The sequence below is a fragment of the Stegastes partitus genome, unplaced genomic scaffold (genome assembly GCF_000690725.1).
Source record: "Stegastes partitus isolate 25-593 unplaced genomic scaffold, Stegastes_partitus-1.0.2 Scaffold1016, whole genome shotgun sequence".
NCBI classification, from domain to species: Eukaryota; Metazoa; Chordata; class Actinopteri; family Pomacentridae; genus Stegastes; species Stegastes partitus.
The window spans coordinates 172,163-197,008 of NW_007578747.1; the positions used below are offsets into that span (position 1 = coordinate 172,163).

Genomic DNA, 24,846 nt, shown 5'->3' on the forward strand with positions numbered 1-24,846 from the left:
CACAAATATGAGGAGCATTGACTCTGAGTCACCCTGCTGCCGCCTTGAGGCCTTTTAACGTCCTCCTCTTCTTAACTCAGTGGGGCATCAGTCAGTCAGGAGCTTCTCTTCAGTGGCTCTTTTTTCTCTCCTTAACTCTTCCCATCATTTCTAATTATTTTCATTTGGCAACAGAACAAAAGTGCTGTAAACATGTTGATGGTTAAGCACCCGAAGGTGCTGGAATGACTGGGTGAAGGGAGGAAGAGGAGGAGGATCTGGAGGAGGTAAAGACAGAGAGGTCGGGAGAGGAAGCTGCAGGTCTCATTGCTGGATTCGACGCAGCGACTGCACCTGGAAGGACTGAGCATGGGAGCCCCACTCTCTGTAATGTTTGTAGTCGCCGCCATGGCGATCGCATTCCATGATGTACTGGTAGCCACGGTAACCAGGAAACTGGTAGCACACCCAGCTGGAGGAGGAGAGGAGACAAGTGATTTATGAGAAGTATGTGGCCACACTTCAAACTACAGGAGGAAAAGGTAGCAAGAAAATACTGCAGAGTTCATTCACTCACTGAACTCAAACACACTGATACGTAAAAGGCAGAGACATAAATTTGTTAAAGCATTTGATTAAATCAAAAGTCTCTTATCAGCCACTGAAAATCTAAAGTCTCCAATCAGTCCAGTAAATACGGCTGGAAAGTTTTTTTTTTCACTGAAAATACAGTGTAACATATGAAAAACTTCAAGAGGGGAACTAAAGTCACAACAACAAAACAAGGCTTAAAACATAATGTATAAACAAGATAAGTACACAACTAGAATAGTATATAAGCTATGAGCATCACTTAAACACAACCTAAAGGCTGAAAAATAAAAATAGTTTATATTTCTATGAGTATTATACATAAAGTGAAACTAGAGCTGTGTGTTTTTGAGGCTTAAATGATCACAAATAAATTGGAGTAATTATATAAGATGAAATTTCATTTGGGGAGTGGTAATTGGTTGTGGGTATGTCAGCCTGCAGAAAGCTGGGTGATACATCATTTTTGCAATTGTAGAAGCAAATTGAAGTGTGCAGTGTCGTCTGTGCAATGCAACACTTTCAATAACATTTAGACAGTAACGCTGCCCAGTGTTTTATTTACTTTACACCCATTTTTCTATTATATTTAATCCGTGTAGGTAAGGTTGACTACATTTGTTATCCTCTACATGTATGACAGCTTTTCACAAATCTGGAGTGAGCCATCTTAGGTTGAGACTTACGCGCCGCTCTGAACTTGCATAGATCCAATCTCGTTGTTGCCCCAACCCATAGCTTGCAGAGAGGGGTAGTCGTCGTTTATCTCCCACTGGCGCCCCATGAAGTTCTCCCTCTCAAACAACACCATCTTGGACTCCTTGTGGTTCTGTGTGCACATGATACAAGGAGGCACATGTAGAGTCAGATATATTAAACAAAACAACAGCAGATATACGGTGCTAGATGTATATGAACTACATAGTAGTGAGGTTACAATGACTTGAGTTAACTTTTACATTGATAGTCACTACTTCAAAAGGTTCTCAGTCAGAAAATCAATTTCAATCGCAACCATTTAAATTATGTGAGATATCCAAATTATTATACTATATATGATTACACTCTGCTATAGTCTATTTCTAGCTGCAGCCAGCAGCTGACTTAAGTCACACTGCAAGTTCGTCACACAAGAAGGTTCTGTGCACAAATGAGTCAATTTCATGAGTCAAATTTTGTGTTTTTTGTTTAACTCTGAATCTGAAAGTCTGACAGAGAGAAAGCAGAAGCTGCTGGTCTGGGACAGAAACGTACAGCAGAGCAGATGGGGCGGAAGGACATCATCCTCTCGATGTGGTAGGCGTTGCTGCCGCTCCATGACTCCCAGTGAGGATACTCTCCTCTCTCCAACACAAACTGCTGTCCACAGAAGCTGGAGTGCTCGTATCCTGCCCAGCTGTCACCAACAAGCACACAGGCACACACAGAACGTTACTGGATCACTGGGACACTGGTTAGACAGAATGATTAGCAGATGTTACACAGATGTTTTTGGTTTTTTTTATAGTATATCTTGGGGTGGTTTTAACCAGCTTGTCTAAAACAAACACTGAGCAAGCAAGAGAATATGTGAAGGCTTGTTTGCCCTTGCTAGGTGCAAGTATTGACATATGGTTTACAAAAGGCTATGATGGCAACATTGCATCAATATGTAGATTAAATATATCTGCTGCAACATTTTAAGTTGATGTCATTTCCTCTTGTATGGATTTTGGGTTTTGCAGAGCTTCTTTGTTCAACTTACGCTCCACACTCCACCTTGAGGGAGCGGATGTTGTCAACGCCACACTCCATGATGTTCTGGCAGGCTGAGGTAAACTCCAGACGCTTGCCTTGGAAGTTCACCTGGTCATAAACTGTGATCTGGGGAGGATACAAATGCGTACATGTAGTATGCACATGCAGCATGCACACACTGATGTGCGCACAGTCGCACACACCATTGACATTATCAGGCCAGGCATGAAATTAAAAAATGTAATCTGCTTTTGCTAATCATCCGTGACACGGCATCAAACTCACCTTCCATGGTCCCAGTGGGTTGGGATTATTCAGAGCCATGCTACTGTGTATCTCAGTGTTGATTTATCTTCAGGGTAGAGAGAGGGAGAATCATTTTTATGTGAGTATCGAAGGCACTTAAAACAGGAATGTATGTTCCAGCTGTTTTTTATTGTCAGTGTCATGTATGCAAGATGTTGATTTACTGTCACAACTGGATGTTTCATGTCTGCCTGTTTATTCATCTGTCACCTAATGTTATTGTATAAAGTGTATCATAAAACACTTAATGTTGTACATGTTGGAGTTTGAACTGTTTCTTAAGGCTGACTACATGATCACACTTGCTGCAGCCACATGTTGATGTCCTCTCAGTGCATACTTGCTCTCCCTGTGCTCTCCCAGTATGTCTATGCATATGCATGTCTTTGTCAGTCTATACATTTATATGGCTCAGCAGAAACAACAAAAGAAAAGACACAAAAATGTAAAGTGACAATGGTCTGCACAAGGCTGTAGTCTGAATGGATTGAGATAGAGGGCTTACCTGACCGGCCCCAAAGAATAGCTGTTCAGTGCTCACGGGGGGCTCCACAAAGACGATGTCCTGACCCCAGAGTAAACGGACCTATTTATACATGTTGGTGCTGAAAAGCAGCTGGGCCTGTGGGTCGGGGCAGGAGTCAGCACATTGCTGTTCCAGTCATTGTTCAGCACTGAGCTGCTGGGGTTTAGTTAGCTGCAGTGGGACTGGATGGAGGGCACCGTGCCCAATGCAGATAAGCACAAGTTTCAAATGGTCCATGACCAGTGGGCCGGACCAAGTCCTGGCACAGCCTGGTCCAGGAAACAGATCATCACAGTCTTACTGGTGCACAGGGAGAAGCACATTTAGAGTTCAAGTGGAAAGCAAGAAACAGAAAAAAAAGCAGACACTTTTTGGCATTTAAACTTAAAGTGGTATTTAAATATTGGATCAAACACTTTTTCAAAGAGAACTTTGGGATTTGTTGGGTTCCCTGTTTGAAAATTTGCAAGGCCTTCACCTTACTATGTGAAGTGCTACAAGATAAAATATGCTGGAAATTGGTACTATATAAATAAAATGTTACTAATCCAAATAGACACTTAATTGAAAAAGCTGCACAATAAAAATGCCAGACTAGTCTTTTAAGAGTTTACATACTGACTTCTCTCCACACTGAGCTGTGCTCCATCTCCGCTTTTTGCTTCATGTCCACCACCACTGACACCACATGTCTGGTCCTTTCACCTTTTCACTCAGTCCTATATACACACATGCTCAACCATGCACGCCCACAGTCATGGACAGACACGGACATGCAAAGGCGTGTTCATGCACACACATATACATTCAGAGCACACAAAGGAACTCGCACACATACACATATATGCACGCCCATTGAGGCAAGTCAATGACACCTGACCTTACAGCACACATTGTCCTTCCCCCCCCCCGCTCTATCAGTCATTTATAAATATTTGAAATTTGAAATTCTTCTTGCACTTCATTTAAGTTTCTCTATGGGTTTCTGTCTTCAAAGCAGTCCTCTAAACTCTTTATACTCTAAGTCAGTAGGAAATAAAATACTTTTTTGAGGTTTGTTTGAAAGCAAACTGTGATCGCAATTATCACTTCCCCTTTTTTTGTAAGCGTGTTTCACTCTCTCTTTGGATTTATATGTAGGTGTAATATTTTATGTTGAAAAAAAAATCCTCCCCTATGTTTAGCATGAAGCTAACAAGCATGTATGAAATTCACGTCTGCAGCTTTAACATCTACAGATCTAGCGCCTGAGTGACTAACCAAACTCATGACTGTGTCACACCCATAAACACAATGAGAGGTTGTGTTGACATTGTACACCATGTTACTTTGTATTTGCTGTAAGCTGACAACATTAGTATAAAGAATACAGCTGCTCTTTCTGTAAATCTTGCACGACTTGCAAAAGTGAATAGAAAACTGCAACATCTAAGTACAAAAGGAACAGACACAAAATGCTGGTCGTTTAACATTTTAAATAAATCTTATGAAAGGAGATGTGCCCCCAGGTGTGCAGGTAGGGAGGCATGTGGTTTTTTGTCATACAGGTAATGAAAGCATCAGTAATCTAGGAAGCTTCTTGTAAAAGGCCTCATGCAAGAACTGAATAGTCTGAGAAAATGCACATTTTGAAAGAGTGAAACTGATCTAACTTACTTTCTGTTCTTCTTGTTCTATCTGTTCTGTGTCTAAAATAGCTCAGGTGTTAGATTTGTGTCCTATTTTAAGTATCTTGGGGTCGTATTAGACTCCAGACTATCGTTCAAAAAACACTTTAAAAAAGTTGCTAACACTATAACATTCAACCTGCAAACTTTTAGGCAAATTAGACCCTATATATCAAATGATGCCGCAAAATCTTATTTCCATTCCATGATCATGTCTCATATTGAGTGCTTTTTTTGTAATTTGGTGTCTTGCCAGTGTTACCCCACTAAAACCTATAGAGAAATAGTGTTTGCTAAAAAAACAAAAAAAAAAAAAACAAACTAAAACGTACTCATTTCATCATTTTGCTCTTCTAGAGACGTATAATCTACTGAATTATAAAAATCTTAAAATATTTAAATATGCTTACTTAATTTATAAAACTGTTAATAATATATCCCCACCACCTCTTAAAAACTTCTTTAAACAAAAGAGTAATGTTGTTAGTGGGCCTAAAAGATCGGTCTGCAGAGGAGACTACGAGATCCAGTTCAGGAGAACATCTACAGGTCAAACCTCTTTGTCTGTAAGGGCTTGTAAAAGTTGGAACAGTCTTCATACTGGGATTAGAGAATGTTCTACCTTCAGCTTTTTAAAACAAAAGTGGTTGATCTCTAATCCAATATGTGTGTATGAAATCTTCCTAATTGTTTTTTTTTTTGTTTGTTTGTTTTTACAAATGTTCTACTTATTGTGGTGCTAACTTTTGTTTGTGCACCTTTTTAGATTATGATTACTATGAAACAATATATTTATTATTTTACTAATAACGACGACTACAGATGGAAACAAGTTTAAGGCTAAATCTGGCATATTTACACAAAGTCATAGTACTGTATGTGTTCATTAATATGCACTGTTCTCTTCCAAATAAATGAAATTTTAAAAAAAGATGTGTTGTCTTGTGAGGCTAAGAAAACACACCTACAATTAATTTTGCAGGCACTTATAAAATCACAGTGCAACAGGTGTGAGAGATCCAGAAGTGATTTTACATCCGACGTGTACATTTGGAACACATAAAAAGAAGCAAAATGTGAATGTGCAAACTGAAAAGGCATTTAATACAGCCTATTTCTGGTCTATTTTCACAAATCACAACCAGAAAATAATCTCTCAGTGCTTGCCACTGTGCATGTACGAATGCATTTGTGCATATGACACGCATGTGTAGATGTGTGGAGTGAGTTGTATGCAATGTGTCTGTATGGATACAGCCTTTCCAGCACTATAATACGCAAAAGAGCGTCCAAAACTCGCCTGTCTAAACAAAAGAGACAGATGCCGCTTCTGCAGTCAGCACATTACACACACAGGGCTCAAAGGCTTAGACCGCCTGCACCAAGGATCAAGAGAAAAAGAGAGAATATGGAGGTGAGAGACAAAACAAACCACAGAGAAACTGGAGAAAATGACAAACGGGAAGGATATGAAGTGGATTTAGAAAGAAAGTTAGAGACAGAGTATGAGAGTCGTGGTTGCGAAAGTAACTGTGTGTTTGAGCGCGTGTGTCAAAGCATGCAAACTTTCTGCTGATGGCAGTGACTGTCCACGGTCGGCCACAATGGTGCTGGACAACAAAACGGGCCGCTGAGTCAGCACGACTTGTCCACAGATAAGCAGTGTGACCTCTGACCTCACACCGCACTCCAAACAGCTCCCAGCCAATCAGAAGTCAGAATCCTGCCTTATTACACTCGGGCTGGATGTGAATGTATATATATATCCCCACTCACAAGGCCTGCGTCCATCATTTTCTCCAAAGATCGGTCCGTTTCAGGCTTCAATTGTAACTGTAAGTTTCTATTTCAAGATCTTCTAACTCTTTAAAAAAAAAAAAAAACTGTCATTGGATTTTAGGGGGAATAGTTTTTTCTATCTGCTCATACTTTGGACTAACAGAACCAAAACTTCATTTTGGACTGAGTAGGTGAAATATTGACATAAAATGCAGCAGCAGGGTTTTATCATATGTTTTAGTCACTTGTCAGGCTGAGGTATATTAAATAAGAAAGATACAAGGCTGTGTCTAATATTTCATTCTTAAACATGGATCAGGGCAGGTTTTGACACATTAGTGTTTTATGGATAGTTATTGAATATATTGGTTCTTGTGAGGGGAAAAACAAAATGTTAGGAGCTGAGACTTTGAGGGCTGAATGAGATTTTTATACATTCAGAAATGATCAGTCATATTCCAGTTTTGCAGGAAACACAGAATTATGCTCCTACATTAATGTCTAAGCAATGTTTGCATGCACATTGTTGTTTAAATTTTATCCATTTCGTGTTTAAAATTTAAATTGGATGGGAAAATACAAAGTAAGACAAAGTTTGGGATTTTGGTAAAGTATGTTACAGCATACTTGAACATCTTAACGCAACCTAAAATTCAATTTTTGGCTGGTTTCTGGCTGTTTTAGTCCTAATTTGGTTCCCAGTGATGTAGAAATGTGTCAGTACAACTTTAAAGACACTGTATTGGTGTAAAAGAGTATTATTGGTGCTGAAGGGTGTGGTCAGTGTTAGTTAACTCCTCTTAAGGATGCAGATGAATTATATCCAATTCAGCTACGTCTAAAAAATATATATACATGAAAATAATTAGAAAAGTTACTTAATGATACATTTTTGAGTAACAACAAGCGTTTGAGACCGTTTTTCTTGTTTTAAAGATGTAAACATTTTCATATTGACTTTTTTTGCATAAAAATCAGTTCATGACATCTGCAGAAGGCCTTTGGGCAGCTGTTACAAATGCTTCTGAATGTTAGAGGAATTAATGAATAAAGAGAAATTCTTGTTTTCTTCCCTTTTTTTCTCCAGATCTGATCATGTCTCACTCAGGTGCTCAGGGCAGCATTGGCAGCCACTCTGCCATTGGGCTGCGCAATCACAAGGTAGAGTTGTTTTTTTTTAAAAATTCCTAATCATAGTAAACTACAAAATCCTTTAATTAGAAATCCCAAATATTTATCTTGAGAATTGAACACCTTTAGTTTGTTTTGCTTTTCAGATATACCTCTATGAATTCGAGAACTTCCAAGGCCGTAGGATGGACCTGTTCGGAGAGTCCCGTAACCTGTGTGAGAAGGGTTTTGAAAGAATCGGCTCCATCAGGGTAGAGTGTGGACCGTAAGTCACCAAAGCTGCCGTTCAAATATGTGCTAATGAACATTATATCCTCTCTTTAACTGACTGAAAGTGACACATCTGTCTGTGTGTGTGTGTGTCCAGCTGGGTGGGTTATGAGCAGCAGAACATGACCGGTGAGATGTTCATGCTGGAGAAGGGAGAGTATCCTCGCTGGGACACCTGGTCCAACAGCTACAGGTGTGATCGCATCATGTCGGTCAGGCCCGTCCGAATGGTAAGTCGTGGTCGGCCAGCATTGTGTCTTTTTTTTTTTCTATGCTGCATTTCCTGTCTGTTGTGGCTACTGGTGCTGATTTTGTTTCTGTTGTCAACCTCCATTTGCACCTCTCATCCTCTCATCCATCTTTTATTGGCACAGAGGAAAGTGCTTTTTATGGTTGCAGTTATATGAGTATTTATAGACTCATTTCGCTGCCTGTATTTTTGGATTAAAGCTTTTATAAGCTGACATTTCCGTGCCACTATGATTCAAATTGATGATTGAAAAAAAAAAATCTAGATAATCACAAGTATTCAGAGTTTTCTATTTAAATCAATATTACACAACACTTCACAGACTTCGCTTTAATCTCTTTATTGGCTAAAATCTAGGACAGCGAGAGGACCAGGAAGCTGCACCTACAACATCAACAGTAGGAAACTACTAATTAAATGAAATGTGTTGTATTTCTCCTCCAGGACCCCCAGGACCACAAGATTTGCCTGTTTGAATGTACAAACTTTGAGGGTCGCAAGATGGAAGTGTGCGATGAGGACATTCCTAGTCTGTGGTCTTATGGCTTCCAGGACCGTGTCGCCAGCATCCAGGTCACCGGTGGAACGTAAGTGACTGCTGTTTGACTGTTTTGGGGTTGCTTTTATCTACATGGTAGACTAGGGAGGCCTGAAGGTCAAAGAAACTGACCTAATACAGGAAACAAGAACAAGAAGAGTCAGATCAAGTGGAATTTTAGAAAAAGAAAAAAAACATCAGAATTAAACTTTGTTAAAGCTCTACCTAGGCATAACTAAAATTGTGGTTGACCTATCTAGTATTTGCACCTAATTAAGAATGAGCTAAGTGAACACTGAGAAGGAATCCACAGCTTTTTGGTCAGCATAAGTGAATCTCTGTTTTCCACATCTGCTTCCTCCCACAGCTGGGTGGGCTACCAGTATCCTGGCTATCGTGGCTTCCAGTACGTGCTTGAAATGGGCGCTTACAAGCACTGGAACGAGTGGGGAGCCCACCACCCCCAGATCCAGTCCATCCGCAGGGTGAGGGACATGCAGACGCACCGTAGAGGCTGCTTCGAGTTCACCGCATAGAGGGGCCCAGCAGACTGCAGGCAAACAGGAAGGAACAGCAAGAGCTCAGGCTTGTCACACTGCTGAACATCCCTTGGAAAATTCTACAACAGCTGCTTAGCCGCACGAGCTAACGGCCTCTGAATATTGTTATTGCTTTTACTGGTAGGATTTGGAAAAATGTGGCACTGTGAATGATTCTAAGAAATTCTTATTGTCACAGACCGCCGGTAAAAACAGTCGCAATGCTCTCTGTCTACGGACCTCATAGAAAGATTATACGACTTATCATATTTATAAACAGGGGGATTATAGGGGATCAGTAGATTTAATAGTTTGTGTTTATGAGTTTGTTTTAAAAGCTATTTGCAACCATACCTGCAATCCTTTTATTCTAATTTTTATTTACTTGCCTGTATGTTTCAAGCTGAAATGATGCCAATAAGCCTGTTCATCAGAGTGCTCTCCCTCTCCTGGGACACACAATCATATCACTGCTCGCTAAGTACTACCATGGACAGCTCTCACCTCTGCACATGCCCTGCAGTAAGGATGCTAGGCAGAGGGAGGCACTGTTTCCTCATCACAAAGCAAAAGCCTCAGTGACCGGAGGAGGATACTGGTCAGCCGGTGATTAAATAAGAGAAGGAAGGCTGTGCAGGGATGTGTTTTTGCTGATGTGAATATCTTTTGGCTGGCCCGTTTCAGCCCATTGATGGGACTGTCCAGAGGATTTGCATTTTACACTTTCTCAGGGATGCTGGCATCTGGAAAACAACTTTCCAATGGAAAAAAAAAAATTAAATAAAAAGATTATAACTTAAAAACGGTCTCATCTAATTCTTTGATTCACTTTTTGTTGAGTGACCTTTTCTTTAAAGGTCGTGATGTCCCTGTGTAGTTTATGGTTTTATGCTGACATACATAATTGTTTTTTTTCTAATTAACTATGGATCAAAAGATGGTGCATGATGTTAGCAGTGAACGCAGTGAGCATTATCACCCAACTCCAAAGTCCCTTTTTGTGCCTTTCAGCTCACTCTTTTGACTTTGTTTTGGTTCATCACTGTTCCTAAACCACCACCTGTTCAGCACCAAACTAGACAGAAAGCAGCAAGTAAGGGATGAACATAGCAGCTGATTTAGCAACTAAAAAGATTATTCTTTCCTTGAGAGCTGGTGCAGACCAAACTTGAGCTTAAAGTGGAGTAAACATTCAGTGGGAGGCCAAAATACAGCCCCAAGTTAATACTAATGTTGCTTATTGTCTGCTGTTACAGCTGGTAAAATTTTTCTAGCATGAGGAGATGATATGTGCCAAAAGAAATGTTGTGTTTGCAGGTTGTCCTGCTGCCTCAGATGACCAAAAATATGAATACTACAGGACACAAAAAGATATCATTGAGATGGTCAATACTATGGAGTCAAACCTCAAGATTTTGAATTTTAGCCTTATGTTGTAGGAAGACATAACATCCTGTCTAATCTATATTTTTAAAGAGAGGATCACAGTCGTGTAAAAGCAACATCTCTTTGAAACGTCTCCTCTCACACATCTGTGCAGCTTAACAATATGATTTCAGGAGCTTATATCTGACACCAACTAACTTCCACTCAGGGGGTCTCAGAGCTCATCTCTGAGGTGAGAAACGAGTTAGTGTTGTTGAGTAAAGCCCAGCCATGCACGCTCTGGTGTATGAGCAGATGACGAGGCGCGCAGACGGTCAGCCACGCACGACTGGTCGGTTTAAAGCCACAGGATTTGGATTAAATAGCTTGTGAGTGAGCCGGTGAGCCTTGAGCGCAGGAGGGAGGGGAGCTAAGGGCTGATTTTTATCTTTTACCGGATCGAGAAGGGGAGGAGGCACGGAGAATGAGTTATTCTTGTAGCAGCACAGAGCCTGTTTGCTGCACGGTGTATTAGCCAGCGCGCAACTAAAAGGCTCCGACGCACGTAAATCGGCTCCTGCGGCGACGACGCCGAGAGCATCAGAAAGCCTCAGTCCCTGCCAGGTCGAGCAGCCAACAACCCTCTTCTTGTTGGACATGAAAGTGCAGCAGGGCTGCAACTCAGCAGACATGGGGATCCCGGTTACAACCGAAGAAGAATTGCGCAGAAATACCGTAATTACGCCCGAGGATGTGCTCGGGCTACAGAAGATCACCAAGAGTAAGTAACCTACTGCAAGTGGTACGATGGGAAGACTAGTTAAACCCTCTCAGTTAGAGGAGATTAGTGCAACCATGTGCTGCTGCTTCCTTGTTCAGTGTCCTCTAACATATACGCGTTTATCCACTGCTGTGGAGACTTGGATACCACGGACAGCGACACAGTGTGAAAGGACCTCAAAGTGTCTCTATAGCTTTAAATAACAGTAGCCACTTTAAACCGTTCTGTGTTACAGTCAGTGAGCAATTATAGGTTTCATTTTCTACCCAAGGGCAGTTACAATTTGCCAGAGCATCGACCTTAGATTGTTGCGCAAACTTTACCAGCCTACTACTAAAGCTTCGGTTTGTGTTTGCATATTTAAAGGTGTTTTTATCTCTCTGTGTGAAAGAGAAGGGGAAGGTGTTGTTCCTGGTTTGCCTCTCAAATCCTGCTGGTGAGAAAAAAAAAAAGAAAGGTGTCTCTTACTACTCAGTCACCTCCACACACCTGTGGCTCTGAGGTAACAGGTGGCCGCAGATATGATCCACTGATTAGAGCTCATCACAGACACTGAGTTGGGACAAATGCAAGAGGAGAATACTGTCTGCCTGTTGTTTATGATATAATGGAAACTGTTTCCATGTTATGTAATGGAAACAGGATGGCCGCAGATAGACTCCGGTAGGCCTGGTTTCACACCAACAGTTATATTATCAGAGTAGAGTTGGAGAAGAGGATTTTTTTTTTCCTTTTTTTACAAACTTCATGTCATCTAGTGCTTTGCTACTGCTATGGAGGCTGAACTGAATGGGTGGAATAATATGGAATTATACAATGTGTGGAGGTGGTTTGGGGTCAAAACTTACTGCTGAGGAGCACAGATACCCGAGGCCTGCAATGATATAGTTAGTTTAAAGAAAAAAGTTTCATTTGTGGAGTCTGCTGCTTGACTTCAGAAATATAAGCTTGACAATTCTACAAAAAGTCGTAGTTCAATGTCGAATTGTGTTTCTTTTCCAGGAGTTTTCAACCTCATCTCAGCAATTTTGCAGCAAATGTGAGCAAACTGTCATCAGTGACTGTGAGAGAGGATTAAGAAATGTAAAATAATCTATACTGGATGTTATGTTAATTTTTTTTTTTAATGTGTAATGATACACTGAATAAGTAATATAGCAAGTTTCTTTGTAGAGCAGCTTATCACACACAGACATTATTTAAAGTGCTGGCAAACATTTAAAAGCATTTTTAAAAAGTGTTGAAGATAAAATACAAAATACAACCATGAAATCACATATATTAAATCTAAATCAGTACAGACAAGTTAAAAAATGCTTTTTTAATATATAGAAATGAAGTAAAACAAAGGAAATAAAGGAACAAATTTTCAATTCAAGTCATTTTTCAAAAATACACATTGTCTAAATGACAAATTAGTAACGCAAATGTAAACATTAAGGTTGCCCTGTCACCAATATTTGAAATAAATAAAACATGATTTAAACCCTTTAAACTCTCAAATTAATAGATTTATCTTTTAACAGACTGCCAACACAGGAAAGCAAACAAATCTGAGCTATTTACCCAGTTGTTAGTGATTTGTAGGGATTTGACGGTGAAGTCTGAAGTCAAAACTGACCTCGCTCAAAAACAAACCCCTAAAAATCACGACAAACGCTCTCTCTCATGCTGCCTTGTCCTTTCTCAGACAGTCACATCTGTTTTCATTTGGTCCCCTTCAGCAGAGAAGCAGTAGCAGGGCTGCATCAGTGCGATAATTCCTAAATCACTCATGATGGTGCAGTAATCTCCGCTCTCCTCTGACATGTAATCTGGATTATGTCAGGATGGCTGTAACGCAGCATTCTGCAATGAAGTGATACACCTCAGTTAATTAATGACCCTCGAGTCAAAGTATAAGATTAGAAATGGAGTTGCTGTGTTCCTCTTCATTCATTACTGGCTTTATACTGGCTGCAAATTGTAATAGAAATGTATGATATGTGTATTATCCACTTAAAGGCACTGGGATATCTGTTCATTTAATTCAAAGCTTGATGATACGCAGAAAATGCGACTGATGTTGTATGAGAATGTCCAAGATTGTTTCCAAGATTCAATCATTCTAAACAACAGACCATAAAAAACACACCTACACCATAGAGATACGCACCGTGTCGCACAATCCAGGCCTTTGTTTTGTGCTGCACGAGAAAGAAAATCCCACCTGGAAAGGAGGGGTGCAGAAGACCACATCCTGCAGTGTAAATGACTTCTCCAGTTGTGCTTTTGGGTAGTAAATGCCACCATTTTGGGGCAGCCCAGCTCCAGTCTGTCACGGTGGTTCAGTGCTGATAAGCGAGGCACAGTGCCTCATTGTCACACAGGCAGAGCGCAGAAGAAATATAATCCAGGCAGACGAGAAGCACTGCTGTGACATGAAAAATGGCACATTATCAGTTTACTGTTTGCATGATGAATGATTTATGATAAGTTTGCAGACAGACATAAACGTAAGGCTGTTACCAAAATGCATTTCACATGCACTTTGCAACCTTATATCAAAGATTACAATAATTACAGATGAGCAACAGGAGTGTGAGGTAGAATGATCAGTGGTTAAACTTCAGCTTTGTAACTCTTCTATAGTTCTTTTATCATGTTCAGTGGATTTCTGGAATCTGTTTTGTTTTGAAATTGTTATTGACTTCTCTGTTGTATCCACTTTCCAATCATCCACCGTGTCTAATTGTGTTTCCAATGTTGTGCCGCAGCAAGAGAGTGAAAACATCCTGTTGATAAAAAGCAAAACTGTGCCTCTTATTGAAAATGCTTTGAATGTAAAAGATACCCTCCACAGTTAAATTATAGCAACCACAGAGCCGCAGATGTTTGAGCTAACACACTGTTAGTGGAGGGATTCAGACAGAAAGCAGCCTGGGGCTAAAACACCACGGGGGGCTTGTGCTGGTGGGTGCAGTGTGTTTATGATTCCGGTGAGGGAAAGCTATTTAAAAATCGTGATGAATTACTAATTAAAAAAAACAACAACAACTTTTAAACAGTTTGCTAATTAACTACCAGCAAAAGTAATTTGTTGCTTTACTGTTACTTTATTTGCATTGCTCACCTCAGCTCTGTCACAGGGACCTTTAAACAGTTACCAATGCTCCACATCCACAGATGGGACCTTTTTGTAGTAAAAAACCTATTTGGAGGAATTTAGTGACCATCCAGAAGCAGCAAGCGTAGTCTCAGTGACAGCACACAGCTCTCCAGAAGACATCCAGCCTTCACGGACTCGGCAGCCAGTGGTGGCGCAATGGGGGGGTCGTGGGGGCCACAGCCACTTCTGATCTGAAAAGTCAGTCACATTCGCTAAAACTAAGCTTACAAATTTCAGTAAATCCAGCTGAGTGCAAATAAAAGCAGCTGTAGATCATTTAATAGCTACACGTAGCTGAATTGCATTTTAGTATAACAGAATTATTGAAATTCACTCATTGCTTTAGACTGTTTTGTGCCACCAAGACTTTCCAGGTCCCCACATGACTGCAGCTCTCAATTAAACTTGGTAACTCCTGATTCTTAGAGTACCAGTGGCGTCCCAACATCAGTGTCGAGTTATTTGGGTCATGAACTTCATTGTCCGCCTAAACTTGGCTCGGCATTGACGATCACAGAGGACACTGGTCAACTTCACTCATTTCCATTTTTTATTTCATTTTTTTCAGAAAGGAATCAGGCTGAGTGGTCAATAGTTGATAACCTTAAAATTAAAAAAAACACAAACCCATATTAATCAACTAATCTATCAACAATCATTTAACATCCCAACATACCATAACTCAAATTAGCAATTACAATGTTATCCTTTGAATATAGTTGAAACTGTCTCAACCTACCAGTGGCGTCTCTGCAGTCATCAGCACAAAGAAGAACAAAGGAAACACACCTGCCCAGGACCCACTAATGAAGCCTTCTTCTCTTCTTCAGCCCTGAGCTGACACACCTACTCACTCAAAAATGGCAGCACTGCCCTCTTGCTGCTAGTAAAAAAAAAAAATGGAACTATAGGTGAAAAATTAAATGCAAATAAATACATATGCACACAGCATAACCTAATTCATAACGTAACTGTCTGCTGAATGCAGGGAGCCAAAATGCAATAGCATCAGCAAGATAGCAAGAATATGTCAAAAAGTCTGGAATTTATAACTCTAACGTGATTACTGATTTTTCAGTTATAATCTCTTACACTGCTTACGACTGGGGGGAAAAAACATTGCTGTTAGGTCTTATCATGACGATTATTATTTAATTGTGAATTCATCTACCTGGTTGAGTTGGCTTCCCATGTTCAGGGGCTATAGTCCCAGAGGTCACGGGTCATGGCCCTTTGCGACAGGTCCTTCCCCCATTCTTCTCCCCACTTTCTTGTCTCCCTCTTGACTTTCCTATCAAATAAAGGCAAAAAGCCCCCCCCCCCCACCCCAAAAAAAAAAAAAAAAAAAACATTTCTCCAAATTATTTTCTTGATTAGCTGTTAGAAAAAGCTAGAGCAAGAAAGAAAGAAAGAAAGAAAGAAATACAAAGAAGGAGAAGAATAGTGTTTCCCAATACCTGAGAGAATATCTTCCATAACGTCCACAACTCAAAAATATTCAGTTTCCTGTCATAGAGAAATAAAGAAACCCAAAAGTGTTCATATTTAAGAAACTGCAATCAGAGAATTTAGACCGTTTAACTTAAACAACTCTTAAAACCAGCTATTGAAATACCAACATGTTTGATGATTAAACAAATAGTTGAAGACTAATTCAACAATTGTTGCAGCTCAAACCACTGAAACACATCACCAGGTTGTGCGCTGCTGCCCAATACAACCAGTGAAAGGTTTAAGGGTTTGTCAGATGCCAAAGCACCATATAATGGAGTTTATGGTACTTCCACACAAGATTTTGCACATTTTCACAGCTGCAACTGTCTTTTGTTGAGACAAAAATGCAGCATTAATGTTGGGCAGAAAAAAATTTAGCGAGTATTTTGTGCTGTTGCGCATCATGGAATTTTCTCGGTTTATTCTAAATGAGGCCTGAATGTGCATGAAAAAGCTCACAAGAGAAGACAATAAGGTAGAGATGCCACCCAACCTTAGTAGCTGTTCTGACTGGTCACAGGAAGGTTGGCTGAAAAGTCTGCAGACACAGGATGATTGTTGACTTGTTGCTTCTTAAACATGGTCATGATATCCACATGAAAAAACCTGCCACTCCCTGCATGAATTAATTGTCCCTTTAAGACTGCAAACAGTCCAAAAATTGTATGACAATAATTCTGACATCAGAAAAGTGTGGCAGAAGTGAGTGCTGTATTTTCTTAATCCATCAATATTAAATGAGTTGCAATAAGAAGCATTTCCTTTTATAACCTGACCCTAAGCGGCTTCAATAAAGATACATTTCTGAATAGGAGTCACAAAATACTCTGCTTTACATTTAAAAAAAAAAAAATCCTGTAATTTTAACTTTCCATTTGGTCTCACTAGATCTGCCATCGCAGCTCCTTAACGATGTTCAAAACCTTTTACAGCAGCAATTTAAAAATGCTTCACAGAAATAAATCCACACAAAGAGAAATAATATACCTTGACAATATAGAAACAAAATTTTCATTATTACGTTAGGTATTGGAAGAGGCTTGACCACACTAGATGACATTTTTGACTCAGAGCATCACCGGTGTGTAATTTGGCCTCATCCAGATGATTTACTCAAACTAGTCATGTTCCTTTTACACTAATGGGCGATCAATTATTTGGCCTTAATAAGTCTGGGACACAGAGCAGCGCTTTATCTACGTCGGGCGGGATTTCCACTCTGTGATGTCTGCCAACACAATGGATACAGCTTTAATTAAAATTGATTGGTGCAGCCGGTTCTTAATCTCCCATGCACAGCTGTCGCAAGGTTATTCTTTCAGAGTGATCTGATGTGGAGAGAGGTGGCTTGTTGCATCCACATCAGTCATCAGCACAGTCTCGTGAATTGTATCACATTGTGTTTGATCTTGGGGGGATTTTTTGTTTTTTGTTTTTTTTTTAAACCAGGCAGTTGCTGTTATACAATTTTATTGCGGTGAAGGTGCGTTATATGAGCCTGCAAAAGCATGCATCAGAGTCTGAATGGATTATTGATCAATAACACATGGCTCTGTGATTAATGCCTGCTGCTGACGTTTCTGTCTTTACAGAGAAAAAAAAACTCATCATGAACTGAAGCTCTGTGTTGAAGTTGTACAATCAATCCTGACTGTGTGCATTTTAGATTTCAATGAACCAAACAGGAAGAAAATATTGTTCACGTTATGGTAGTAAAACACATCCGCTAACTCAACGTACAAAGGAGCTTCTTCGTACCAGTAAGAGATGAATAATCCCCGAGGACCATGTCGCTGCCGGAGGGGACACGTTGGTGAAACATCCAGTTTGTGGTCTTTGCTTGTAGCAGCTTAGAAACTTTTCACTAAACATCAGACGCACAGGCCGAAATCCAGAAAGCTGCATTTCTCCACAGTCAGATATACCACTCTGCTGCCACCTGCCAGATGTCTGCCAGCAGGCTTACAATAAGTACATAATTATGAACACTGTAATACGTTCATGGCATTTACAGAATTAATGTTTGCTACAGTAAGATGCGAGGTTTACCCCAGTGGTTCTCTGCCTTGTTTTCTGGTGAATCCTTCACACAAAGCAATTTGTCAGCCATTTTTCCACGTCCCTATGCCTGTGGGTCATGACCGGATCTGCTAAACTGTGATTTGTTTCTTCCTGGTGCATTTAAAGATTATTTAGAATCCCCAGAAGCAGAAGGCTGATCCTGTCAATGACAAAAAAGCAAAAAAAAAAAAACGGCGTTTACATATTTTTGTGCAGCATAACTGCCTTTTCTGTTCCATTAATACTCCTGCTACACCCCGAGATGCTTCTTAAAACTCATGAAGCACCCGTCTGTCTCAATTCAAGGTGATTAGCATACATTCTGCGACACTGCATGAAACAAATGCATCTATTTCGTAAACATGTATTCATGCATATTTGTGCAGTTTTAGCCAAGACAGTCACTCCCCCTGAAAAATCTAAATCACATTAAACAGGGATGATCCTGGACAGAATGCAGTCAACTTAGTCTTCTGCTTTTCTGCAGAGCTGAAGCCCTTTACTCATCATGCAATTTTTATATCTATATATGTATCACTCCCATTATATAATCCTATTATCTGCCCAGCGGAAGCACACAAGGGACTTTTGTTTTCACGTATGAAATTTACAGACTTTGTAAAAGTGGACATCAACTGAAGAACAAATAAAACTACCTGGATTTACTTTTTTTTTTACCGTGCTCCTGGCTACGGGAAATATTACAGCTCAAATAATGTATGTGCTTCCACTAGAACAAAAGAGTTGATTAAATCACATATTTGGTTACAGGGTTGCTTTTGCATTCAGTTGTTACAGAATACAAGCTTAAATTTACACACAAAAAAACAAAAAAAACAACCACATTTAAGGATCTATATCTGTGTGAATATTGAAAGCAGGAAATAGCTGACAAAGGTAGCTTAGTGGCTGTTACTTGTAGTTTCATATTTAGTGAACAAATAATAGCGGTGTCAATCTTCTCGTCTCAACTCTTAAAGAGAAATGAATAAAAACGTATTTCACCAAAACTGGAACTGTTACTTTAGAGGTAGTGGAAACAAAATGCTTTTTTTTGTTTGTTTTTTGACTCTGCTGCAGCTTCTTGGTTCACTGTCATTCTGAGCCAAGACGCTGAGATCACAATATACGTCCTCACAGAGGAATCTTGTGTTTTTCCCTTCTGTGGTGCCGACCGGAGAAAGATAAGAGGAAAGAATCTCATCTGCATTCAGGTGCTCAGAATGCAACCTCTTCATGAACCTCGCTGTTTGCCAGTTTGCCTACAGGTGCTGTTAACTGAGAGGCAAGCAACAGCCTGCCATACACAGGTGCACTGTACATCATGATGTGACATCAACGTGTAATGCTAATGTCACTGGCTGCCCTCGGCTATGGGTTATTTCTAACGCGAGACAGATGAGAAAACACGTACATGCATTGTTCTTCTTCATGTTCAGCGATTAATTCAACACAAGGACCCAGCATTGATCACAGACCACAGAGTCAAATGGAACGAATAAGGCATGTGAAGTCAATCCCTGTGGCTGAAAGTCTGTAACTCCGGGCTAATCTTGGGGATTAAGGAGCTATAAGTGGCAGCTCGCTTGCTCTTTATGAATGCCACTTTGGTGTCAGACAGACTCTGTGTATCTGAACACAGGAACACAGCATGACTCAAGACTTGGTGCTAATTTTACCCTCTTTAGAGGGGCTGCTGGCAACGAGATCCTTTCACAACTGCATTGACTTGATATTCCAGAGAAAATTGTAGGTTTAAAACAAGTCTGATGTTGTGCTTTCGATCTATGAGTAATGTGTGTTAGCGTGAATGAGGTCGATTGTTAGAAACCACAGAGCCAAATCCTTTGTGGGGCTAAAAACAAGAAATTAGATGCATGGAAATCGCAGTAAGATGTGAAAAGTGGATGCTACAATTGTAGCGTAAAATGACGACAGACCACCTGTGCTGAGAGTTAATGACATGTTTCCCCACAGGGACAAGAAAGTGTATCGTAATCCTTTGTGTCACGTTGTAATTGAAGTCGCTGTTGACACACAATGCCTCAATATTATGTCTCAATCTTATTCATGCCTCGCTTCAGAGTGGTGAAATCAGCCATAGGGTGGGCCCTCTATAGGAGGAGGCCTCAGGTATACCTTTATCAGATCCCAGACGTGGAACATTTCATTTGCATACCACTGATGCCTAACCCGAGGTACTCTGCTTTGATCCGCTGCTGCACCTTGTTGTGGAGCAGGCAGGTGGATGAGGGGAAGGAGAAAGACGGGCTAATCGGGCTGGCGCACTAACAGAAGGAGCGTTGCTAGGTGACAGTGTTGAAGGAAGTGAAGTGGAGCACTTTGTGTGTGTGTGTGTGTGTAAGTGTGTATGTATGTGTGTGTGTGTAAGTGAAAGAAAGAACTGAGATATGAACATGTGTATCACGGTGTTTCCAGAGATATTAAGCTGGAACAATCCTTTTACTCTCATTTTTTATTGCCTGACATCAAATTTTACAGCAATAATAACAGCGATTTTAATAGTCTGGTTGAACATTATGTCTTCACATGGATGCACACATATAGCAGGGGTTATTTCCTTACACTTTATCTTCCAAGAGGGATGGCAGTTTAAGGAAACAGTATCTACATTATCGCTTTTCCTTCCCAGAGTGAATTTAAACACCCCCTCCGGTGAAAGTCAAGTTCTTTACCTTATTAATATGTCCATATGTTGTTTTTAATATGCTGGAAGGCACATCATGAGCTAAATAAGCAGTCATGGCTGAACGTTTCCATGTTGAAACTGCAGTGCACCTACAAAAACACAAATTCAGACCTCCAGGGTTTAAAGCATAACAAAACATAAGGAACCAATCCAGTCAACTCCGGGCTTTCTGTATCATTAATTCTTCTTTAGCCTCGGTTTCCAGTATGAACATGCATGGCTGGATTACTCCAGTATCACAACCATGCATTGTGTTGTACTTACACTGTGTTTTAACAGAGCCCTCGGTGAGCTGGTGTGCTTGAGCTGTGGTGAGTAGTAGAGGAGTGGGTGGCGATAGAGGTCGTTTAATCAATGGACAGTTTTGCATTGTGGAAATACACATTTTCACTTTTTTGCAGAAGATGAAATGAGAAGATCATTGCACTCAATGTAAAGCTATAACCAGCAGCTGCTCAGTTCAACAAAATCTGTGCACCAACATCTCTAAGCATTATCTACATGTTATATCAGTTTCATCTGCCTCAGCTATATAATTGAAATAATCATCTCATCCTGCGCTGACTCGTGCCAAGAAAGCAAATAGGCTATGTACCAATGTGTCAAACAGTCTCTTAAAAGATCTTGCTCTATGTACATATGCAAATGCTTTCCCACTTTTTCGAACATGAATGCAAATTTGTGGTTTCGTGTTAAAGCATTTAAACTCTCTAACATGCAGGGACTGTATTCAGTTTACAGCTCACGTCGAAGGTTTTTACTTAGGACAGACTGCAGCCAACACGAGGAGATGTCACTAATTCCCAGTGAAAAGTGTCCACGACGAGATTTGCTGATGGTTCTGAGTAACTACACTATACATTGCTTCTTAAAATACATTTTTCAGTAGAGTTACATTCATTATTAAAAGCTCATTAAGTGCTGAAAAACACCACGCAGCTTGATTTATACGATTTAATTACTCTCCCAGATGATGTGTAAATGAATAATGATCACTTGTTTTCAGTTTGAAATCTATCTGCACTTTCACAAATAGGATTTTTTTTTTTTTTTTTTGGTCGAAATAAGAAGTGCAGGCATGCAATAACTCTAAATATGCCCAAATTAAATCCTAGCATCTGTTATTACTGTGAAACTGGGGCCCTGGCTTGTCTTTAAAAAGATGGTGACAAACTGCAGCCTGTAAGAGGCTACATTTACCACACAGTCAAGATGTCTCGCAATTCTGTTCCACAAATATGCACAATCTCCCTTCTCTGTCATTTTCCCTGTGTTTCTCTGTTTTTGCCGGCTTTCACCAGCCGAAAATGACAGTCATCCTTCGGCTTGTGTATTTTGTCCCCTTTCTCTCCCCTCGCAGCTAACACCTCATTTTGTTGTCACTAAACACTGAGCATCTGAAAAGGGCAGATTTTTATTACTACTACAAATCTCTGAAAGTCGGCGTCGTCGGCCGTCATCAGTCAAGCTGCTCCATGTGCAGAGGCTGTGAAATCAAAGTGCGTTTTGCAGTGCAGTCGGAGCTTCATGTGAGTGTAGGAGTGACATGGTGGTGTGCAAATTCTTTCACTGCAGTGGGTGAAAGTGACTTCATTGGCTGTTCTATCAGATGAAATGCTCCATCTGTCTTTTTCAGCAGGTTTGGCAAGTGGCCACCTCCTATTCACAAAATACATCTATCGGTCATCTGCCCACAACAAGAGCGAGCTCAGTGACAGCTACATGTGATGCCTTCAGGGTCCTCTTCCAATGGATTAAGTGGTATTTTATTCAGAAATGACAAATTATCAATATTACTAGTATTTCATTCTTTAGAAATGCTCTTTTTGGTCAGCTATATCTCCATTGGATTTGAAAAGACTTATTTGTGTTTTTTACCGGTTACATCTCCTGATGTATTGATATATTGTGATTATAGGTTGGGGATTGACATCGCTGCCTTCATAAGGTGTTTAAATCCTTTCAAAATGATAAACAGACAAAATATGTTCAGAAAATTGCATCACCCACTATGATAAATTGACAATTCTGATCTATATCACAATTTTACAATTAATAAAGTCCTTCAGATTTAATTGCATCTTTATTAATTCTATTTGATGTAACTTTTTGATATAGATATGTATATATAAAAGAGTTCCATTGGCTTTAATGGCAAGTTCAAGTTTGGTCGTATTTGTCTTCAGTGCAGCTCGATAAGAAGGTTCAGTTCAGTGTCAGCAGGATTACACACACACACACACACACACACACACACACACAGGCTTTAATATAACATATCTAATACATCCTGCACTCCGAAAATAATGTTGCATCAGTCACTCAGCTCAAGAACCTTATGCGCATTTCATCGCTCATCTACTGTCACATTACACAGGAGCAGCAAATAGCATTGGCAGCTATAAATCATGCTGATATATTTTTAGCACAAGTAGCCCAAACATGCTCATCTCTGCGAACTGAGAGTAGTTTTGCACGGTCTTACATAACCGTTTGTGATCCCGTTTATGACTGACTTCCATTCAAGATGATCATTTTCTTGGGGTCATCTCAAACTAAGTCTCTCCAGTAGTTACATCCAGGACACACAGTATGAAAGCACTCTGTGTGGTCTATGTGAAAGTGTTGACTTGCTGGTAGAGCAAACACAGTCCTGGACTAACAGTAGGCTTGTAGTGGTGTTCTCAGCGGAGATAAGCCCCTCTCATAGAATGATGTGACGCTAGAGGGCGCTGCATCAAACAGCAGCTCTGTAACCCTCTTACTAGTTTGGAAGGCAGTATAAAGAGACTTTGCATTTTGGAGCCAGAGCAGCTTTACATGAAAATCTCTTGCCCAGTCTTGTGATTTTCCCCTTGGAAACACTACATGGATACACATCAACAGCATGTAAACATCAATCATTATCAGAGGTGAGCGCAGAGATGAGAAGACTGCAAAAATGTCTACATACATGGAGGATATTGATGCATTATCGGCACATATTCATGCATATATGCAGTTTTTAATGAAAACATCTCTACTGTTATTATTGACACAGTTAACTAAGACATGGCGATGGCAGGAAGATGACATACTTCACTTGATTATCAGAACTTATACACACATTGAAAAGTTTTTAAACTTTTGAAAATTCAAAGTAAATGAGTTTTGATGTATTTGTGGAGGGGGGGGGGTAATAATACACATATTGCACTTATCAGACTAAATGAAGAACAAAAACAGCACATTCTCTTGTTCTGCTTTTTAAAAATGTTGATATGGTTTGTCAAGTCTTGGCTGTGCAGGGACATCTTCACATTTGTAGTTTATATATATGTTTTGTTTTGTTTTTTTAATTATGATAATATATTTGTATTTAAATTGTGTGAATTGTCAGTTTCATATTTTAACTTTAACTTTCTCAAAGGAAACAGAAGATGATTTTTTTTCTTTAGTTTAAATGTGCAAAACTTTTAAATTTGTAGTTTTATTCATCAATTAATCTCTAAACTCATTCTAAATATTACTTATTGTCACGTGCGTGGTTCACGATACTGCAAGCTATCTGCTGCATTAAATCTCTAAATCGTTATGTTTCACAAGAGGGACATCTTTAGACAAGGTGTCAGGCAATGTGTACAGCACTTTATGAAAAGGCCTATAAATATCTTAGAGCAGGTGGCTAAAGCCTGTGTGGCCCATCTGCTCCTTAACCCTCACAAACACAAGAGGATGCAACTGTGCGAGCTTGTGTGTGCGTACGTGAGTCTTTTGTGAGTCGATAATACATTCGGTGTAACTTTTGACTTCCCTCATGACTTCATTTCTAAACATGCTGTATGAAAGTATCAATAAGAAAGACTCTTCAGGCCTTATGTAACATAGACCGCTAATAATAGCTGCCCCTACCTTAACCCTAATGAGATAGTAGGTGTGCGTGTGAGCACGTCTGTGTGTGCGTCTGTGTGTGTGTGTGTGTGTGTGTGTGTGTG

General features: G+C 40.0%; 3 protein-coding genes across 3 annotated transcripts in view; 2 read left to right on the forward strand and 1 right to left on the reverse strand.

Moving 5' to 3' along the window:
- Nucleotides 1-303: 303 nt before the first annotated feature.
- On the reverse strand, nt 304-2,631 carry cryba1a (crystallin, beta A1a). The gene is made up of 5 exons (XM_008295037.1): nt 2,593-2,631; nt 2,315-2,433; nt 1,825-1,966; nt 1,257-1,399; nt 304-451 (listed from the first exon to the last, which is right to left on the reverse strand). The coding sequence occupies exons 1-5, from the start codon at nt 2,629-2,631 to the stop codon at nt 304-306; spliced, it is 591 nt and encodes a 196-aa protein (XP_008293259.1).
- A 5,049-nt stretch (nt 2,632-7,680) lies between these two features.
- crybb1l3 (crystallin, beta B1, like 3) lies at nt 7,681-9,310 on the forward strand. The gene is made up of 5 exons (XM_008295038.1): nt 7,681-7,746; nt 7,863-7,981; nt 8,084-8,216; nt 8,681-8,823; nt 9,142-9,310. Exons 1-5 carry the CDS (start codon nt 7,681-7,683, stop codon nt 9,308-9,310), a joined length of 630 nt encoding a protein of 209 aa, XP_008293260.1.
- Nucleotides 9,311-11,285: 1,975 nt separating this feature from the next.
- The window catches only part of LOC103367116 (protein unc-119 homolog A), a 22,531-nt gene continuing 8,970 nt past the window's right edge, over nt 11,286-24,846 (forward strand). Inside the window, exon 1 of the mRNA XM_008295039.1 lies at nt 11,286-11,459. Coding sequence (XP_008293261.1) covers nt 11,336-11,459 — 124 coding nt within the window. The 5' untranslated portion in view covers nt 11,286-11,335. The remainder of the gene's footprint in view (nt 11,460-24,846) is intronic.

Bases quoted from the DNA above. Each gene is read 5' to 3' on its own strand.
- cryba1a (XM_008295037.1), bottom strand. From the start codon at position 2,631: ATGGCTCTGAATAATCCCAACCCACTGGGACCATGGAAG. The intron at 1,967-2,314 runs GTAAGTTGAACA...TGTTGGTGACAG, and splicing joins CTCAAGGTGGAGTGTGGAGC to CTGGGCAGGATACGAGCACT. The intron at 452-1,256 runs GTAAGTCTCAAC...CTCCTCCTCCAG, and splicing joins ATGCAAGTTCAGAGCGGCGC to CTGGGTGTGCTACCAGTTTC.
- crybb1l3 (XM_008295038.1), top strand. From the start codon at position 7,681: ATGTCTCACTCAGGTGCTCAGGGCAGCATTGGCAGCCACTCTGCCATT. The intron at 7,982-8,083 runs GTAAGTCACCAA...GTGTGTGTCCAG, and splicing joins ATCAGGGTAGAGTGTGGACC to CTGGGTGGGTTATGAGCAGC. The intron at 8,824-9,141 runs GTAAGTGACTGC...TTCCTCCCACAG, and splicing joins ATCCAGGTCACCGGTGGAAC to CTGGGTGGGCTACCAGTATC.